This window comes from Vigna radiata, chromosome 4 (assembly GCF_000741045.1).
Source record: "Vigna radiata var. radiata cultivar VC1973A chromosome 4, Vradiata_ver6, whole genome shotgun sequence".
Taxonomy (NCBI): Eukaryota; Viridiplantae; Streptophyta; class Magnoliopsida; order Fabales; family Fabaceae; genus Vigna; species Vigna radiata.
In genome coordinates this window covers 13,891,685-13,910,227 of record NC_028354.1, presented here as the reverse complement: position 1 = coordinate 13,910,227, position 18,543 = coordinate 13,891,685, and the positions used below count along the sequence as shown (strand labels likewise).

The following is an 18,543-nucleotide window of genomic DNA, read 5'->3' as shown; positions in this document are numbered from 1 at the left end:
TCTTTTAAATCACATGCAACCATATAGATATATGATGTAAAATAGTAATTCGAAATTTACTTGATAAAAAAACAAAGAATAAACCTATTGTGAACACAAAATTGATCGAGTAGATTTGTTGTTTTGTGAGTTAGGGTTTTTATGATAATCTCTCATCTTTAAGGAGATGAAATGTGGGATAAAAAATTTAGAAAGAAAAAAGTAGAAAAAAGGTGGGGAATAGTTTTAGAGAGAGGTAATTTCTATAAAATGAAACTTGATTAACTATTTTTTTTATTTATAATGTAATCTTTTATTAATAAGATAATCAAATGCCATTTATAAAATTACTTCTCTTTTAATTAATTTATAGATCTTAAAAATAAAATATAAAATATAAAATATATTTCATCTATAATAAATAGTTAAAATTATAAAATAAAATGTTAGTAATAATTTTTAGTACTATTTTTTAGATAACATAACTATTTGTCAATCCTTCACTGGCAAAAGCATCATTCTAGTGTTTTTTTTTTTCAAAAATTACTGCAATGGATAATTTAAAAAAATTACAAAAATGAACAAGTGGTGTTAATATGGTACATTTTCTATGTGAAAAAGTTGTACTAAGATAGTATGACTTTAGTGTAAAAAAAAATTAAAATTATGTTAAGGTGACCCTACTTTCAAAACATTTTAAAATCGTGTTAGTTTAATATAACTTCTATCAAAACTAAATTAGAACCCTGTTATTTAGACATGATTTCAATTTAAAATGTATTGAATTAAAATTGTGTCATATTAACATGATTTCAATTTAAAAATACTTTACACTAAAGTTATATTATCTTAACATGACTATTTTATAATGAAGTTATATCAAGTTAGTACAACTTAATTTTTTTTTTGTAATATTTTAAACAATGTCCATTTTAGTAATTTTAAAAAAGAAAATTGCATCAATTTGGTACTTTGTCCATCATTTGCTTGTCCTCCACAAGGCAAATTCAAGAACATGTTTAAACAGGTGAATGGGTGAAAACCTTTTTGGCTCCAATTACTTTTATGGAGAAAAGGTTAAACTTGAATCTCACATTTTATTTTGTTTTTAGGAAGACTGATGTACATCTCTTCCCTTTTCATTGAGAATTTCATTAACAAAATGAAGAAAATGAAGAAGAAAGAGAAAGAAAAAGCAAATATGTTTTGCTAAGGAAAAATGTACTCGTAATTACATTTTACTTAAGTTTAAACATTGTACCCAAAACACTAATGATTGTTCCCAATTAATTCGATTTGTTAATTATTTTATTTTAAAATAGTGTTTTACGCTTTTTACCATTTCTAAATGTATAATACTTGTAATTGTTTCATTCTTCCATAAGTTTCATGGGGTTGATTATTACAATAATTTTATATATTTTCTTTGATGTCCAGGGGTTTTATCTCTATAATTATGTAAAGTTATTTTTTGTGTGTGCATTATTTGATTTGATGTCATCTGAGTCAACTTTAATTGTTGCTTTTTGAAGTGTGCTAGAAAGAAAGAATGGATAAAATTTTTAATAGGCCATGCAAAAAGAAGATTATTAGCAGTTGATTTCAGAAATCTTTCTCCACATTCAGAAGGGAGAAAACAAATATCATGTTATCATCCTAAAGATAGGGACATCATTATAAAAGCATGTTCGTTAATTAAGAAAAGTATCATTTTTTAAATTTTCTTCTATTATGAGACTTGAAAATCAACTTCAAAATTCTACAAGAGATATTTATTTAATTATTTTTTTAAAAGTTAGACGAAGTTCTTAACTATAAGTGAAAGCAAAAAAAAAAATGTTGCATAATTAGAGGTAGTTTTGATTTTACTTATGACAACTACAACAATTAAAAAATGTTTGTCAACATATGAAAAAGTATAACACTCTCCGTTTCAAAGATAAATGGCTGGACAATTATTTAGTTATATATACATATGAAAAATATTTTTTTATATTGACAATAAAGAAAGAGATAGAACATTTTCAAGATATAAAAATGCAAAGAGGACAGTTGAAATCAAAATATAGGTATTATAGATTTCTATTAATAATATATTTTTTAAGAAGTATTCTTTACTTTTATAAAAATTTGTAATATTTTATTTTAGCAAAAATATTATAATTTTTTTTACTAAGAAATTTTTGTATCATATATATAAATACATAATAGATTATTTTTCAATTTTCCCTTGTAAAGAACTCAGACCATCACCCTTTGAGTTCAAATGCTACTTGCACCACATTCTCATCTTCCTATTCTCACTCGTTTAAGCTTTTTATTTTTAATTAATAAAATAACATATTTTTAAAAAAAGAACAAGATAATTTATTTCTTTCATACGAAGGAATCCAAACTCAACAACAGGTCAAAATTATAAAATAATTGTAGTGCTGGAAGGTGATTACTTAAAATAATATAAAAGGAGGGTAAGAGTAAAGGAATGTTGTATATATATCACTATTATTTTTTTTTCATTCTGTACTTTTTTTTTTTAAAAATTTTCCTTTGGTACAAAGATAACAAATTTACATGTTTATTCAAAATACATAATTAAAACCAAGACAATGTTACTTTGACAGAAAAACTTATCCTTTAATTTTTCTTTCTTTAAAATTACAAAAAAAAATCATTTTTGTTAGGATAATTTTATTCTATAAAAGTAATAATAGGTGTAAAATAACCTGTATCATCAAAACAAAAGTTTTAAAATGTCAGAAACTACAATCAAATTCAAAACTTTTTCAAAAACTAGAAACACCACTAATCCAAAATGGAAAAGGAAAAAGAAAAACGATTACAAATATTACATTATCTCATCATCGCCACTTACATTTTCTTTCCTTTTTATATTCCATGCTTATTCAGATCCCATAATCAATTGCTGTCATGCATTCTGTACTTTTTAAGTTCCTTTGTAGAACCCTTACTTCCCATTGAGAAAATGCTCAATGAAAAAGAAAACCCACTGCATGGTTAAAGAATCACTACATCACAAGTTTTAACTTTCTCACATGTTAGCATCCAAAGGGAATCATCAGACAGTGTTCAGGTACCTAAATTTAGAACAAAATACATCCACGCAGCAGAGGAGACAAAATGTTTCTTGATTTATCATATAATCCTACATTGATTACAATCATCATATAGATTCACATAACAAATTTTTTTTTAAAAAACACTGCATGAAGACTAAACAGAATCATCTTGAGTTTGAAATTTTCACACTGATTAAATAGTATAAACTGCAGAAAAGTTAGTAGATTTAACTTATTGGAGTTCCGATAAGAATTTCAGAAAAAACGAGTGTGCAGAAATTTAAATATTTATAATATAAACTACAACTGATTATATTACATCATAGATTAACAAACTTGTTTCATTCAAGTTTGCAACTTGGCATTTTGCTTCTTGGTACAAAAAGGAAATTAACAAATATTTTTTTCTCTATTTCTTGCTAAAAAAACTTTTCAATTTCCCTCTTTCCAACCGTTCATGCAGCTTTTTAGCTCCTGGAATGTCCATCTCAGTAAGTTTCTTGAGATACCCAATAGCCCCATACGAGATCATTAGCTTCTTACATTTCTTACTGGAAGAAAGTGATCCGAGGCATGTGACTGCATATTTTTTTGCAGTGTTTATAGGACTTGGATCAAGCAACTGAACCAAATTTGGCACACTTTTATCATCCTTTTTAACTTCTTTCCTGTTCTGAGACACAACCATTAGGCTTGCAATTGCTTGTGCAGCAACCTCTCTAGCACTGTTTGACTTAGCCTCTAGCATTTTCACGAGGAGAGGGATGCATCCAGCTTCACCAACCATTTTCTTCATGTCTGTCGAGCTGCAAACTCTGCATATGGCGGCTACGGCTGCTTGCTGAGCACCTAAAGATCCCGACTTTAACACGTGAACCAATCGGGGGACCAAACCGAGAGAGACCAAGGATGTCTCAGGGACCGATCCGACCAAATTCCTCAATGCTCCAACAGCGGATTCTTGAGGAAGTGGACCGTCAAGATAAGCCAGAAGACTCCTAACACCACCTTCTGATATGACACTCTTCCTTAGATTCTCGTTGCTTGCAGTGAGGTTCTGCAAACATTCTGCAGCATGCTCTTTGGAACCTAACAGAATACCACAGTTAAGAAGATTGATCATGGTCCTCACAATCCCTTCTTCCGACAAAGTTTGTCTCACCTCAGGCACAGCTGATATGTTCTTCAGAGTACAAGCAGCCGAAGCCTGTGACACAGAGTCACCAATTTGACAAAGTTCAACCAATGGAGGAACCCCACCATGCCCCACGATTGCGCGAGCTGTTTCGGCTGACATAGACAACCTCTGAAGAGATATCGTGGCTTTCTCCTTCCCCACTGCACTGCCAGATTCTACAAGCCTTATAAGAGGTGGCAGAACTCCCTCAGAAACTAGCCAATTCTCGCAACTACCAGATTCTGCAAGCGAGCATATAACAGTAACTGTTTTCTCTCTTATCCTGGGAGAGGTAGCTGTAAGCAATTGAACCAAAGCAGCAATGTTGCTTCGACCAAGAGCCGCTAAAACATTCTTCTCATCTTCCTTCATGGCCTCAACAACGCTGTCTAGAGCTTGGTGCTTTGCTTCCAAGTGCCCGATCTGAAGACGCGCCAGCAATTCCCTTATGTTGTTGTGTATTGCAATATCTGATTCTGCCACAGAACTTGACACGGCCAACGGTAAAGTAGCCTCACCCAGCACACCAGTTTTGATCAAAAGCCCACAATCCCTCAAATTCAAATCAAGCTTCCCAGTCAATGCATCTAGATCACTCTGCATCCGAAGCTTACCCTCGTACTTCTCCTTCATACACAACTCGGCTAATTCAATCGCTTCCCCAAGCGTCTTTGACACAGCCTGCAACTGCTCTTTGCATAAAGCATTTTTTGAGAAGCACGGATGGCTTGACAAATCGGATAATCGTGACGGGATCTGTTCCAATTTTGCAATGATCATCTTCCATCTACCGGCAAATCCCTTAGCCTCTCTTGCTTTATCAAGAACAACGGGAACAAGTTCCTGTGCATGCAACAACCAGTCTTCTGTGGAACGTGCATCAACTGCAACCTCGTCACCATCTTCCACCATGATTTCGGTTTGGTAGGCGCAGAACCGATGATTAGCTGCCACAAATGGAACACAAGAAAACCAAGCCTTCAACGAAATGCCCCAGATGCAAATTGGTAAAATAGAAAAACGATATCAGCACAGAAAATAGTTATAAGGCTGTGGTGGAGCAGTTGCAATCATATAATCCGTAAATTATAAACTAAGACTCTCATAGAAAACTCTGAGGCACAAAAAAACAACCACCCCAATACCCCCAACAACTTCGAGAATCTCCTATGATCACACAAAGCTTGTTTACTGAAAGCATGACTCGACCAACAAAACTGAAGTACCAAAACATGCCCCACTAGTCCTTTCTTTTTCTCTCACTTTGCCAATTCAATGCCCTTGAAAAAATCATAAGCACCTATTAAATTTGTTGTAAATTAAGCATTATTATTATCATTGCAACTAAACCATGGTAGATGAAGTAGAATGGCTGCTGAAAGCGAAGGATACTACGTTTAACAGCAAACAATAAAAAAGACGTCGGCAGATATTTTACACATAAATCCAAGAGTACCCTTCCAAAAGGCACACCTAACACATGGCACAGATGAAATACGGTATCCTTTCTAGGGGTATATTCGTCAATAAGAAACAAAACCCCAACTTTACTTTTCAACCATGATAGATATATTTGTGTTAGGGAGAGTGTCAAAGATGAATCTAGCTAGATTCTGACCCTAATCGATGGTTTGAGAAAAGTAGAAGTTTTTCTTAGCTGTGTTTTCCCTTCTTTCTCCTCATAAATGAGGCTACTGGTATGAGAAAGGAGAGGCTTTCCTTTGAAGGGAAGACACAAGTCCCTGTCTACAGTTGTATACACGCTAGTTCGTACAATGAACCATCACCAGAAAAAATATTTATAAATAATATATGAAATATACCTCAAATTAAGATGACTTCCTTAATATTCCAAGAGTTTATCCTCTTGACAGACATTGGATGATGCAGAAAACATCCTTGTTCTCCAATCCTCAATGTTTCTGTAAAACCCAAAACAATTAGAGTCCCATGTTCCATGATATGATCGGTGATATCTACCTACATCTAGAAAGACAAAATCTGATTTTACAAAAACAAAAAACATAAAAAATAGTAAAAGAACACTACTTTTCTTTCCGGAAGTAGAAGATCAAATCAAAGCAACAAATCCAAAAACAAAAATAAAAAATATCACGAAAAATTGTAGAACCAACCAACCGACCTTTTAAGAATGGATAACTCAGAAAGCAAATTGCTGTGGCTGCTTGATATTGAAACTTCACAAAGCAACCACACACTGTATATCTCTGACAAAGACACAAACTAAAGTAGTGTGACACAGAAATGACAGAAAGGATCACAAACCAAACTCAACCCTTTGCCTTGACAACTCTCGACAACATTCATATTCTTAGAGCAAAACCTTCATATTCTTAAAAAAAAAACGCGTATTCATGCTCAAATCACAAAACACTAGAAACCAGAAGCAGTTTCCTCAGACTCAGAAACATACAGAAACGGTTTCTGCTTCATAATTGAGAAACGGACACAAAACACTCAAAATCTCATTTAATAATACTATAAAAATAAGTGAAGAAATCAGAAGAATCTTCCCCCCCCAGAGTCAAAGGTTACAATAAAGTCTGGAAATTTCAAATAAAAATTAAGAGAAAAAAAAATTACCAGCTAAGACTGAGAAAGAAATCAAGTTAACTACCAAGTGCAGTATACAAGTATTCACTTCACTTCAATGTTCACACCCACTATTCAAAAATCAAATTCTTTCAACTGTTCTCTCTCTACAAATGGAAGATAGTGTGTCAGTCTCGCTGTCTCGAAGATGAAGATTCTCTCTGTAAAAGGCATTATTTTACACTGTCAACGGAGAAAGGGGGACTTAAAACTCGAACATGTTTTTCCATCCAACGGTCAGGATTGGTTTTCGGACAGATATTGCGACCGTTGTGATTGGGTAAATTTTGAATATGTACGAAATTCTAAAAATCTATTGCTGTACTATAATTTTTAATATACAAAGTCTTGTTTGTTTGTTTTTTTAATACTATGCTGTTTTAAAAATAATAAAGAATAATACTACGTTATATTTATCATTTTAAAAATTATTTTAAACTGAACATACTACCATAACGTGTTCACTTTATATTAGGGAAAATATAGATGTTTATGTTTTATTTCTAAAAAATTCAAAATAATCGGAGTCATTATTAAATATTAATACAGTAATCGGGAGGAAAATTATGATGTATGAGATATTTTGCATGATAAAAGTTAAATAAAATGGTTAAAAAAAGTAACGTATATATATATATATATATATATATATATTATGTTATGTTATATAAAAGAAATAACTATATTTAAAGATAACTTAAAAATATTATATAAATTAAATATAAATGGCAATATAATCAATACTCGCAATTCTTTAAAATAAAATGTTTATGTTATTAAAATATGTGTACATTGTTTCATGCAAAATAAATAAATAAATAAATAAATATATATATATATATATATATATATATATATATATATTTATATTTGTTTGTTTATTTCAAACCTATCTACTTTGCAGTTGAATTACATTCATGAAACAGAATTACACTACCCATTAATTTGAGTGTATTTATTATTTTTTTAAAGCTCTTATGACTTGTTTTAACGGTTAGTAAATAATTGTAATTGTGTATGATTAAAATTAATTTTGACTGTTATATTTCAAAGTTTTAAGAATATATTCATTTATATTTTAAATATAATACTTTTTTATCTTCAAATAAAGTAAATTTTAAACTTTCTTAAAATGTGTATGAAACGGGTATTTTTATATCCAAGGTAAACAAAACTGATCCTTACTTTAAAAAGATGATGACTTGGATAAAACCGCCACGTGTAAAGTGGTCCTTGCTTTTCAAAGACTGCGTACAGCTGGCAATACACACGTGTGAATCACAAACTGTTGAAATGTATGTGCTAGATGTCGGTGCTTGAAATCTATTATTTAGAGGAACGAACAAAAAAAGTAATTATGATTAAAATATAATTTTAAATTAAATTTTAAGAATTTATCTAGAAAATAAATTTTGTATAATTTTATAGATGTTATTTGGGTTATTCTCCTTTTAAAAATTTATAGACATGAAATATATTAAATGATATACGCACAGGTATTAACTAATTTAGTTTTAAAATTATGAAAAAATATTTTCTTACTGATTTGAATTATTTTACTGCTTGAAATTATTAATAATTTTATTAAATTAAACATTTTGTATTCTAAATTAGCTATTTTAGGGGTCCTTGGGTTTAATAACAGTCTAATGAAGAAAACCAAATTTTCCTCATTTCTTAAGATATTTATGTAAATACTACTTATATAAAGAATAAATGAAATTTTTTTTTACATGAAATATTGTAGACTTCATCATCCTCAAATAATATTCTTGATAAAATTCATGTCACCTTTTCTTATGTCAAATATAATAAGACAAAACATTTGTGATGTTTTGTCACTTAGCAAAACAACAAAGCATGTTTTTTATACGGATAATGATATTTAGACAACATTTTTTTGACAACATTTGAACATTGATTATGTGTCAATATGTGATTGGTCGTAAATTACTCCATAATAAATAATAATAATCATAAACACTATTATGGAGTAATTTACGACCAATCACATATTGACACATAATCAATGTTCAAATATTGTCAAAAAAATGTTGTCTAAATATCATTATCCTTTTTATATCTATAATTTTTATTATTACATAAACTTTTGATTTAGCTGCTGCATTTAAAACTTCAAAGGTGTGTCAAGCCATAAGATCAAATGATGGTACCAATTTTCATGCTATGATTGTTATGTAACTTTTGAAATTTTACATTAAACTTCACAAAATTCAATTTATGGGTTTTTGAAAGAGATAACATGATGTAATTACTAGCATTAATGCACATAAATATACTGAAATTCTTAATTCTCAACTTTCAAATGCGAAATTGATAACCTCTCGTAATTATTAAATAATAAATAATTGTTAATTTTAATTAATTATAATTGTATTTTTTAAGATGAATTTTTTAGTTTGTTGAAAGATGGGTCAAAGCACATGGCAGTATGATTTTGGTGATTTCATTCACTTAGTTTATGTTAATTAAATTATGTCAGGTTATAAAGTATAGCGTTGACTTAATTTTTTAAAGTTCTACTTTGTAAGAGTATCTTTATTTTTTTTATAAAAAGTAATTTGTAAGACAGTCTTATAAATTAATTATTTTATTTGTAAGGGTATCTTTATTTTTTTATTTTCATATACAATACTCGTATAATATTTCACTTTAATATTTTTTTATTTTGATAGTAATTTTGAGTAAATATATTAGATTAATAAAATTGACATATTGAATTAAAATTGTGAATTTTTTTTAAATTAAGAGACTGCAAAAGAAAGGGGGAATCAAAATTGTAAATCACATATTAAAAATAAATTTGCGATTAAAAAAAGTTTATACAGATTCATATGATAAAGAAATTATAGTTAACAACTTATTTAATTATATTCAATAAGCAGTGTGGCAGTTAAAATTTCATAGAAAAATTAAAATTAAAATTGTTTGATTTATGAAAAATTAAAATTATTTCAAAATTCTTATAGAAAATGAATCTATATTTATATCTGACTGTACATTATGGTAGGTATAAGATTGTTTGTAAATTCTGATATAGCAAAATAAAATAGAAAATAATGCTTGGTAGCTGCTATTATTAATTATTTTTGTTTTATTTCTGTTACTATATTGCTTAAAGAGTGTTATTGATGAATGTGCAGAGGCCTCTGTGCCCAATTCCATAACCATAATGGCTTAGTAGGTATGAAATAAAGGGAAATATACCATACTATATTATACTCCGAGTGTCACTAGAATAAAATCTCCTCAATTTTAGGCAAAAAAATATTAATTACTATAATAACTAATTTAGATATTAATTTACAAAATTAAAAGCTATTGTTACTAAAATAATCACTATTATAAATAAAAAATTATAATTAATTTTTAAATTGATCTTCAAATCTAAAGCTTTTATTAAAAATAATTAGTTTTTAAATTGGTGACTAATTAATATTAGAGATTATTCAAAAACTATTAGGTAAAATATTGATAACTAATTTTAGAGACAAATTATAGTTTTCTTTTAAAATAGTGACTATTTTAGTAATTATTAATTTTTAATTTTGTAAATTGGTATTGAAATTAGTCACTATAATAATTAAGAATTTTTTTTTCACTAAAACTAGTTGTTAATTGGAGATTTTCTCATAATGCATGTTGGAGAAAACAATAGAGATGAAGATTTTTTTTTTTTTTATTGAAACAATACTCGTTACAATTTAAAGAAGAGAGTGATTGAACATATAGAAATATTCAAGAGATCAAAGAAGTGAAAAATTGATATAACATAAGACTATAAGCCGAAGCAAATATTAAACATCTCTCTATATCAAATTTTATACTAGAATTATTAAAATAGATAAAATTTTAAAATTTAATATATATGAGTAAGTTGTATGTGTATGATATGATTTTATTGAAAAAACAATTTATCATACAAACACGACTTTAAAATTCTTAAAATAAATTCGTATTATGTTAACTTTGTATAAATGAAAAAAAATATATCATATGTATAAAACATGATTTTATCTGTCGTTCTTTTTTTTTCAATTTTGAACTGAACCCTTGTTAACCTTACATAATTTCAGTTTAAATAAAATATATATATTTTTTTCAAAGTCACATTTATACCAAAGTCACATTGGACTTTATCTGAAAGCCTTGCATGAAATATATATATATATATATTTTCAATAAAATCATGTTTTGTAAGTAAAAATTATCCACACATACAATATTTTAAAATTTTGTCCACATTCGATATAATTTAGGTGAAAATTACACCAACATAGTAAATTTGCCATTACATAAACATTATACCTTAGGTGTAAAATGTTTTGGTTATTTAATTAGTAAGATACCTTGATTTAAAATTCTGGAAAATATCTGTTACACCTGGATGATTCTGCTAGGTAAGGGTATTAAATATAAACTTAAATTCTCTTTGCCAAAAACTTATTACCCTTCTGTTCCCTTCATAAAACTAAAATAAAATTGAGACAGCTACTCATCTGATATAATAATCATTATTATTATTTATTCTTATATTTTCGAAAATGTTTTTAAATAGTAATAATAATAATACATAATTATTAAATGCGAAAAAAAATAAAAGAGAGAAAAGTTGTCCGGAATAGGTAAAGCCGTAAAGGAAAGGGTGTGAAGAGAAAGTATATAAGCATTGAAAAATCAGTGTTTGGAACTAATTAAAACCCCACCCACATAATTGTATATATGTTTAAAAAGTTATTTTTGTTTATTACGTTTTTAATTTTATTTATTATGTTAGATTTTGTTGATTTGATGAATATCCATAATTCTTTGTTTCTTTTTGCTTAATTATTGTTGTCTAATTAACTAAAAATGTTAGTATCATTTCCTTTTATAAATAATTAAACACTTCCTAATATAATTTTAAAACAGATTTCCTAAGATTCAGTCAAAATTAAATTTGTTATTTAAATTGTCAAAATTAAATTATTAAAATTTGTTTTACAATTTTTTAATATTTAAAAATATATTATTCTTATATTAATCTAGTGTAATATAAAATAAATTTAATATAATCTATTTTTTTTTTCTCACCTTTAATTTCCACCTATGGTTACTTGTTTTTCTGCACAACTATAGTTTTTATGTCCTTGTTGACGGATATTATTTTCTATAATCCTTCTTTATTTTTATTCTAAATTAAATTATTTTTAAATGTTTTATTCACAGTTAACATTATCATATATCTTAATTTAAATTGTTTACTACAAACAAAAAATATATTTTAGTTATCTGATGATCTTTTTCATAAAAAAAATATTCTATTAGTATATTTATTATTATAGTTTAGCTATATAAAAATAAATAAATCCAGCTCCTAAAATACTAGATTATAAAATATATATTCAATCATATATATTAAATAACCTAGAAATATTCAATATATATATTGAGTCACATTGAGAAAGTAAAAGTGTAACTTAGGTTATTCTTCTTCCAAACCTCAAATTGCAGCTCCTGACACAGAGGAAGCCGTTTGCTTGGTTAGCACGTCACAGACTCACTAATGGAAAACGACGTCCAAAAGAAGATCACTAATCACACAGAACAACAACAATATCTACAAGATGAAATTGAAGAAGAAGATGAAGAGGTTTCGAGTTATTCGGATTCTGAAATCGGTCATGCGTTAGACTTGGTGGATTCGAAGAATGAGGATGTAGGCCACTCATTTTCCCTCAATTCGCGGCGCCCCAATTCTCACGGTGGCCACCACCACTATTCCTCAACTCTTCAACCTCGTACCAATCGCAACCAAAAGTACTACAACCGCATTCGAGCCTCACCCTTGGAGGTTTTCTTACATACCATTTTACTTCTTTTCATTCATGTAGGAAATATAAGAATGAATCTAAGTCCCATATTATTTCATGCATGAGTACAGATGAGAAAGTTAGACGGAAGAAGAAACGGATACGGATAGAGGTGGTGCGAATGCCTTATTGAGGGGGATTTGCCGAAAGAAAAGAAACGAACCCTAGCCTCATGCGTGGATGGTGAGAAACCGTGAGAGTTGAACCTAGCTCTTTGGTGAGTGAAAAGAGTGGCTGATAAAGCGAGAGAAGGGAGAGCCATGGAAAGAGTGATAGGTTGTATAGAAAGGGAATAATGAAAGAGGAAGATAAATGAAATGGTGGCAGAATGAAGATACGTTGTTGAAGCTTACGTGAAGAGAAGGAGAAGTTATTTTAGAAGTTTGGGTGGTAAAGAAAGAGTGGAGTTCCTTGCATGGGTTTTCTACGTTGTTGTGTGAATGGGTTTTCTACATTTTGCAATCAAATAGGTCTTCTATAATGAAACCGTGAGGGTGAGTGGTAGTGATAAAACATGTGTTTTGTGAGTGAGGAGTTTTAGAATCAAATGAGGTTTTAAAAGGGTTGTTGGATTCACTTAGACTAATCACGTGTTGTGAGTCAGGGAGGTTAATTGTTTGATGAGTTTAATTAAAGTAATTGAATAATTATTTGATGTTTTAGAACCTTGTGTTGGTGGACAATTGTATCCTTTTTTTTTTTTATATATATAGTGATCACGAAAGGTAATAATTTTTATATTATAAATCTTGATCGGTGATTTAATTTATATATCTGCCAGTGATCTGACCCATCAATTCATAATTGTTAATAGCTAAATGGGTATCACTTATTCACTCTAAACATCAAAAGGGTCACTTTTTTATTTGTTTGTTCGTTGAAGAAGTTTGGATTTTTATTTTTATTTTTTTTATGATTGTTCATAGACCGTGCGAATTAATTAACTGATGGTTGGGTTTATCAGAAGTTTTCGTGCCTGTTAATGTTTGTCATTCTAGATTATCCACTGAAACATTAAGGGGGACATTTTGTTATCTATTAAAGATAATATATTATTTTTTTTCGAATTGTGAGCATGGTGCACGATCTTGTCTTTTTGCTTCTGTTTTATTGGCTCTTTTGCGTTCCTTCAATATGGACTAGTTTGAATTTGAAGTTGTATGGTGAATGGTGTTTTTTGGAATTCTGCGTGGTATGCTTGTTCGGTTGTAGTTTTAAATTAGACTGTTCGTGGTGCAGGAGTGGGAAGGGACGATGAATGTTGGCATGTCTAACTATGTGATCACAGCAATTCGTGGAAGTGTTAGAGAAAGTGCCATTGGGAAGACTAAAACTAAAGATAAAGCAGACCGAGCAACTGTTGAAAAGGTGAGTAAATGGTGATTTCATGAAACGTGGCACCTAAATTGAGCTTTTGTTCTTTTGTTGATTCCTTTTTTACGATCATTATGCAAGTAACTCTAAAGTTTCCTCCAGGCAATTGATCCAGACACATGTAAGATTTTATCGAAGATGTTTAAGAATGTCTTTGATGCTATCAATGGATGCATTTCAACCGGAAAGGAAGTACGTGATGTTCCTGGAGCTTTTATTTCCCTTTTTTCTCTCTCAATCTTACGATTTAGGTTCTATGATAGTAGCATGGTTTGGATAATTGATTATGTGATCTTAAGCCAACATATTTCTGTTTCTTACGATTTTGTTTACTAACAGGCAAATGTTTATCATGCAACTAAATCTCCTGGTGAAGAATTTGCAATAAAAATATACAGAACATCTGTCTTGGAATTTAAGTAAGTATAACAGATATTAGCTTGTTTCAGCTTCTTCTGTTACTGTAAATTGTCTTGGAGGCTGAAACGTTAAGAAGGAACTGTATAGGCAATCATACCTTTGTTTTCTCTCTTTTAAAGAGAAAACTAAAATTTGTATTCAACTGTACTTGTCGTATTGTTTTGTCTATTCTCTCTTTTTACCTATATGATATATTGTTGAATTATAGAAAGCTCTGGGCTAGGGATTATTGATACTTTCTGGATGGATGTTTTCTTAATTTGTAATATTTCTTCTACATTGCCTTGAAACAGTTTCTTGATTCAAAGTTATTTTATTTTATGAACTGAGTTCTGTGATCTTATATATCAGGGATAGAGGTAGTAGATATATGCAAGGAGACTACCGGTCTAGTCATGGATATGGCAAGCATAATCACAGGGAGATGGTACAAAAATGGGCAGAGAAAGAAATGAGGAATCTTATGAGGTTCACATTTGTTCTTCTTTCTCTTATTCTAAAATTCTTGTAAAAATCAAAGTACTTCCTCCAGCCTCTGAGTATACGCAAATCTCAACTAATTTTACTCTATTTAAGGAAACTATCTCTAAAAGGCCCCTTTATTTTATTGAAATGTTTACTTCCAATCATGGTTATCAAACTCTCGAGTTAACTCTTAAACTCTTACGAGTTTACGTTTCCAGACATGGTTTCTGAGTTAACTCGAAAGTAAACTCTTTTTTGCGTAAACTCTGCAGAATTAATTGTGAAATCGGTAGGATCGTGTAGAATCGCGAGTTTGGAGCGATTCTACGAGCTTGAAAGGGGGAAAAATTAAGAAAAACAAGGTTATATGGTCTTTTTTTATTATATATTTAATGAAATGCATCAAAACTAATGACAATAATCCAAGTATTTATGTTTTACAATATTTATTTTTATGAACTATATATCTATAAATTTTATTTATTTAAAGTTATATAATTTTGTAAACTTATTTGAATTAAGATATTATTTATATAGTATTTTTTATCTGAAGTAAACTCTTATGAGTTTACGAGTTGAGTGTACGACTTGACTCTCACGAGTTTACGTAAACTCGCGAGTTTGATAACCTTACTTCCAATGATTCTTTTATTCTTGATATCAAGTTATAAGGAAGGGTAAATTAGGAACAATTGTTATTTTTTAAATAAGTTTAGGATAATTCAAAGCTACTAACATTTTAAATCAGTGTGAATTAGTTTTTTTTTTGCTTATATCCAAGATCAAAAGAAGTACAATACAATGTAGTAAATTAGACTGTTAAGAGATAACAAGGGAAGGAGGAATACTTGAAGAGATAATGAATACGGTCATTGGCGTTATTGTTACTTAACCCTCTTATTTGTAAGTTATGATTTGAAGTACTATGGACTTTAGATGTATTCTATGATGGCTTGTACTTACAAGGAACTTCTGTAGTCATTTCTTTAGGTGAAAATTCTTTTTGTGAACTATGACTATCAGGTTTTAATGTGCACTGAAGAGGCAATGTTTTGTGCATCAATTTTAGCATGCACTACCTTTTCTTTTTCGGTTGAAGTGGCTCCTCTTTGTGTGCTGGTGGGTTTGTTCGGTTGGTTGTTTCCAATTAAGAGAAACAAAAGTTTGATTACATGCTTACTTGGACTGTTTCTTTCTTTTACCCTGTTTATATTGGATTGCAGGCTTAAGGCAGCAGGAATTAGGTGTCCTACTGCATATCTTCTGCGACTACATGTTCTGGTTATGGAGTTTATAGGTATTACTTTTGTTCTGAATTTCAAGAATATAATCTGATGTTACTGTGATCAATGTTATTAGTTGTTTATACGTGATCTGTTGCTCTCAATTGTCTATTATTCTATCATTGAATAGATGGAATATCAGTGTATAATTGTATACTGTTGATAAAAAATTTAGAAAGGAAGAATGAATGAAAAGTGTGATGAAGAGTTTACTTGTTTCTTTGTACTAGTATTGAAGGTATAACCACTTGAAGTTACCTCAGCTCTAAAAAAAATTATTGTTATTGATCATAGAAATTTCGATTTCTTGCTACCGCATATATCATCAGATTCTAATGCAGACTACAGTTTAGGTTAGAAAAAATAAATACAAATACAATTTTATTTAAATTCTCTGGTTTTGTTGCTTTTTGAAGGAAAATCTGGTTGGGCTGCCCCTCGTCTTAAAGATGCTGCTTTATCTTCAGACAAGTTGCGGGAAGGCTATGTTGAGGTGTGTCCAATCAATGCAGTATTCCTCTGATCTTAGCATGATTTTTTTACTTAGAACCCTTTAACGAGTGTCTTAAACATCATGATGCTGGGATGCTATAGTATACGGTTTCTAATTTGGTTACTTGTCTAGAAACTCTTCTAGGTTTCCTTTGTAATAGAAACACTTCTGCCACTCTTCTAGGTTTCCTTTGTAATAGAAACTCTTCTCTTTTGGGTTGAAATGATTTGAGTATTTCTTGTTTCAGATTATTATTGTAATGCGGACATTATATCAGAAATGCAAATTGGTGCATGGAGACCTGAGTGAATATAATATACTATATTATGAGGTGAACAATTCATTTCTCCAGTTTATATTTCATTGATTGAATGTCAATCTGCCAATAGTCAATTCACATGTTCTTTTTTTGACAGGGTCACTTGTATATTATTGATGTTTCTCAAGCCGTCGAACGTGGACATCCCCATGCCCTAGATTTTCTGCGTGAAGATTGTGTTCATGTATCTGTAAGTATTTCCAATTCTTAGATGTAATTATAGATTCCTTGTCCACTTCCTTAATCAAAGAATGTGAAGGGTGTGATTGAGTGGCTTTTTGGCCTGCAGGATTTCTTTAAAAAGCATGGTGTAGCGGTCATGAGGATAAGAGAACTGTTTGATTTTATTGTTGACGTAACAATAGCTGATGATGCTGTGGATAGTTACTTGGAAGAGGTATTTGGCTTTGTTATATATCATGACTTATGATTATTGACCAACTTCAAAGAGACCTTAAATGGTTTTTGAAATATTTGTAGATGCAACGAAAAATCTTGGCAAGAGGAGATGCATCTGTAGAGGATGAGATTGCAGACTCTGTATTTGTGCAGGTAACTTGCCTTGTTATGCAACTTTATTTTTTAGTTATTTTTTGGGGTCATGACCCTCTTTCTTATGTACCCTTAATCTTGTTTCCAACCCACTAATGTGGGACTTGTGCTCCACTACTTCGTTAGTATATATAATGGAAGTACGAATTCATTCTTTATTCTTATTTAACCCTCCATTTCCTTTATTATTTTCTTTCCAATAAATGTGTGGGCTTGATTTTTACAAACACGTTAATCTTTTCTGTTCTTTCTTACATGTTTAATTTCTTGAACTCTTGTTACAGTCTTTCATTCCAAAGACACTTGATGATGTTCAGAATGCTGAGGAGGATGTACAACAGATAACAAGTTTGAAGGACACTAAAAATTTATACTACCTGCCCATTACTGGGCTTAAACATGTTCTGCCACTAGCTCGGTCTTCACAGCAAAAGACCCAACAGCAGAAATCAAGTGCCACAAAAGATTCACCTTTCATTTCTGACGATGAATCTAACAAGTTGGAGGATGATGATAAGGTTCAATCTGATGAGGACCAAGATGGCAAGAGTGAAGCAGTGGATCCTGCAGATAAAAAAGCTGCTAGAAAAGAGGCTAGGAAAGATAATAAGAGGAAGGTGAAAGAGGAGAAAAGAGAAGCACGTAAAACTAAGGTTCCTAAGGCTGTTCAGAAAAGAAAGAAAAAGTTGGCTAAATCACGCAAGACCAGGTAGATTAGATAGTAGTTATTTAATGTTTGATTTTATATACAACCTGATACACCCAGATGTTAAAAGAATGAGAAATTTTGTTTACTCCTATCATTGCATTAACTCCATTTTTATATCTACACTTTCTATTTGTATTAAGTTGAATGGAAGTGTGTAATGGAAAATAACTTCAAGATAGATACACTTCCTTTGCTTAATTTTATTGAAG

General features: G+C 30.0%; 2 protein-coding genes across 11 annotated transcripts; one reads left to right on the top strand and one right to left on the bottom strand.

The window, feature by feature from the left end:
• Positions 1-3,327: 3,327 nt before the first annotated feature.
• On the bottom strand, positions 3,328-6,995 carry LOC106759518 (protein CELLULOSE SYNTHASE INTERACTIVE 1). Of its 10 annotated transcripts, none has more exons than XM_014642723.2 (3): positions 6,838-6,995; positions 6,057-6,155; positions 3,328-5,180 (listed from the first exon to the last, which is right to left on the bottom strand). In XM_014642723.2, the coding sequence occupies exon 3, from the start codon at positions 5,143-5,145 to the stop codon at positions 3,466-3,468; it is 1,680 nt and encodes a 559-aa protein (XP_014498209.1). In that variant the 5' UTR covers positions 5,146-5,180; positions 6,057-6,155; positions 6,838-6,995; the 3' UTR covers positions 3,328-3,465. The 10 variants fall into 10 exon arrangements, with proteins under 10 accessions (XP_014498209.1, XP_022635589.1, XP_014498208.1 ...); XM_022779868.1 differs by lacking the exon at positions 6,838-6,995 and adding an exon at positions 6,377-6,788 and having other exon boundaries at positions 3,328-5,211; XM_014642722.2 differs by lacking the exon at positions 6,838-6,995 and adding an exon at positions 6,377-6,787.
• Positions 6,996-12,373: 5,378 nt separating this feature from the next.
• Positions 12,374-18,340, top strand: LOC106759111 (serine/threonine-protein kinase rio1-like). Its single transcript, XM_014642118.2, has 12 exons — positions 12,374-12,700; positions 13,959-14,087; positions 14,196-14,285; positions 14,433-14,512; positions 14,865-14,981; positions 16,202-16,275; positions 16,678-16,754; positions 17,002-17,085; positions 17,171-17,263; positions 17,363-17,470; positions 17,554-17,625; positions 17,910-18,340. The coding sequence occupies exons 1-12, from the start codon at positions 12,413-12,415 to the stop codon at positions 18,336-18,338; spliced, it is 1,641 nt and encodes a 546-aa protein (XP_014497604.1). The 5' UTR covers positions 12,374-12,412; the 3' UTR covers positions 18,339-18,340.
• Positions 18,341-18,543: the final 203 nt, after the last annotated feature.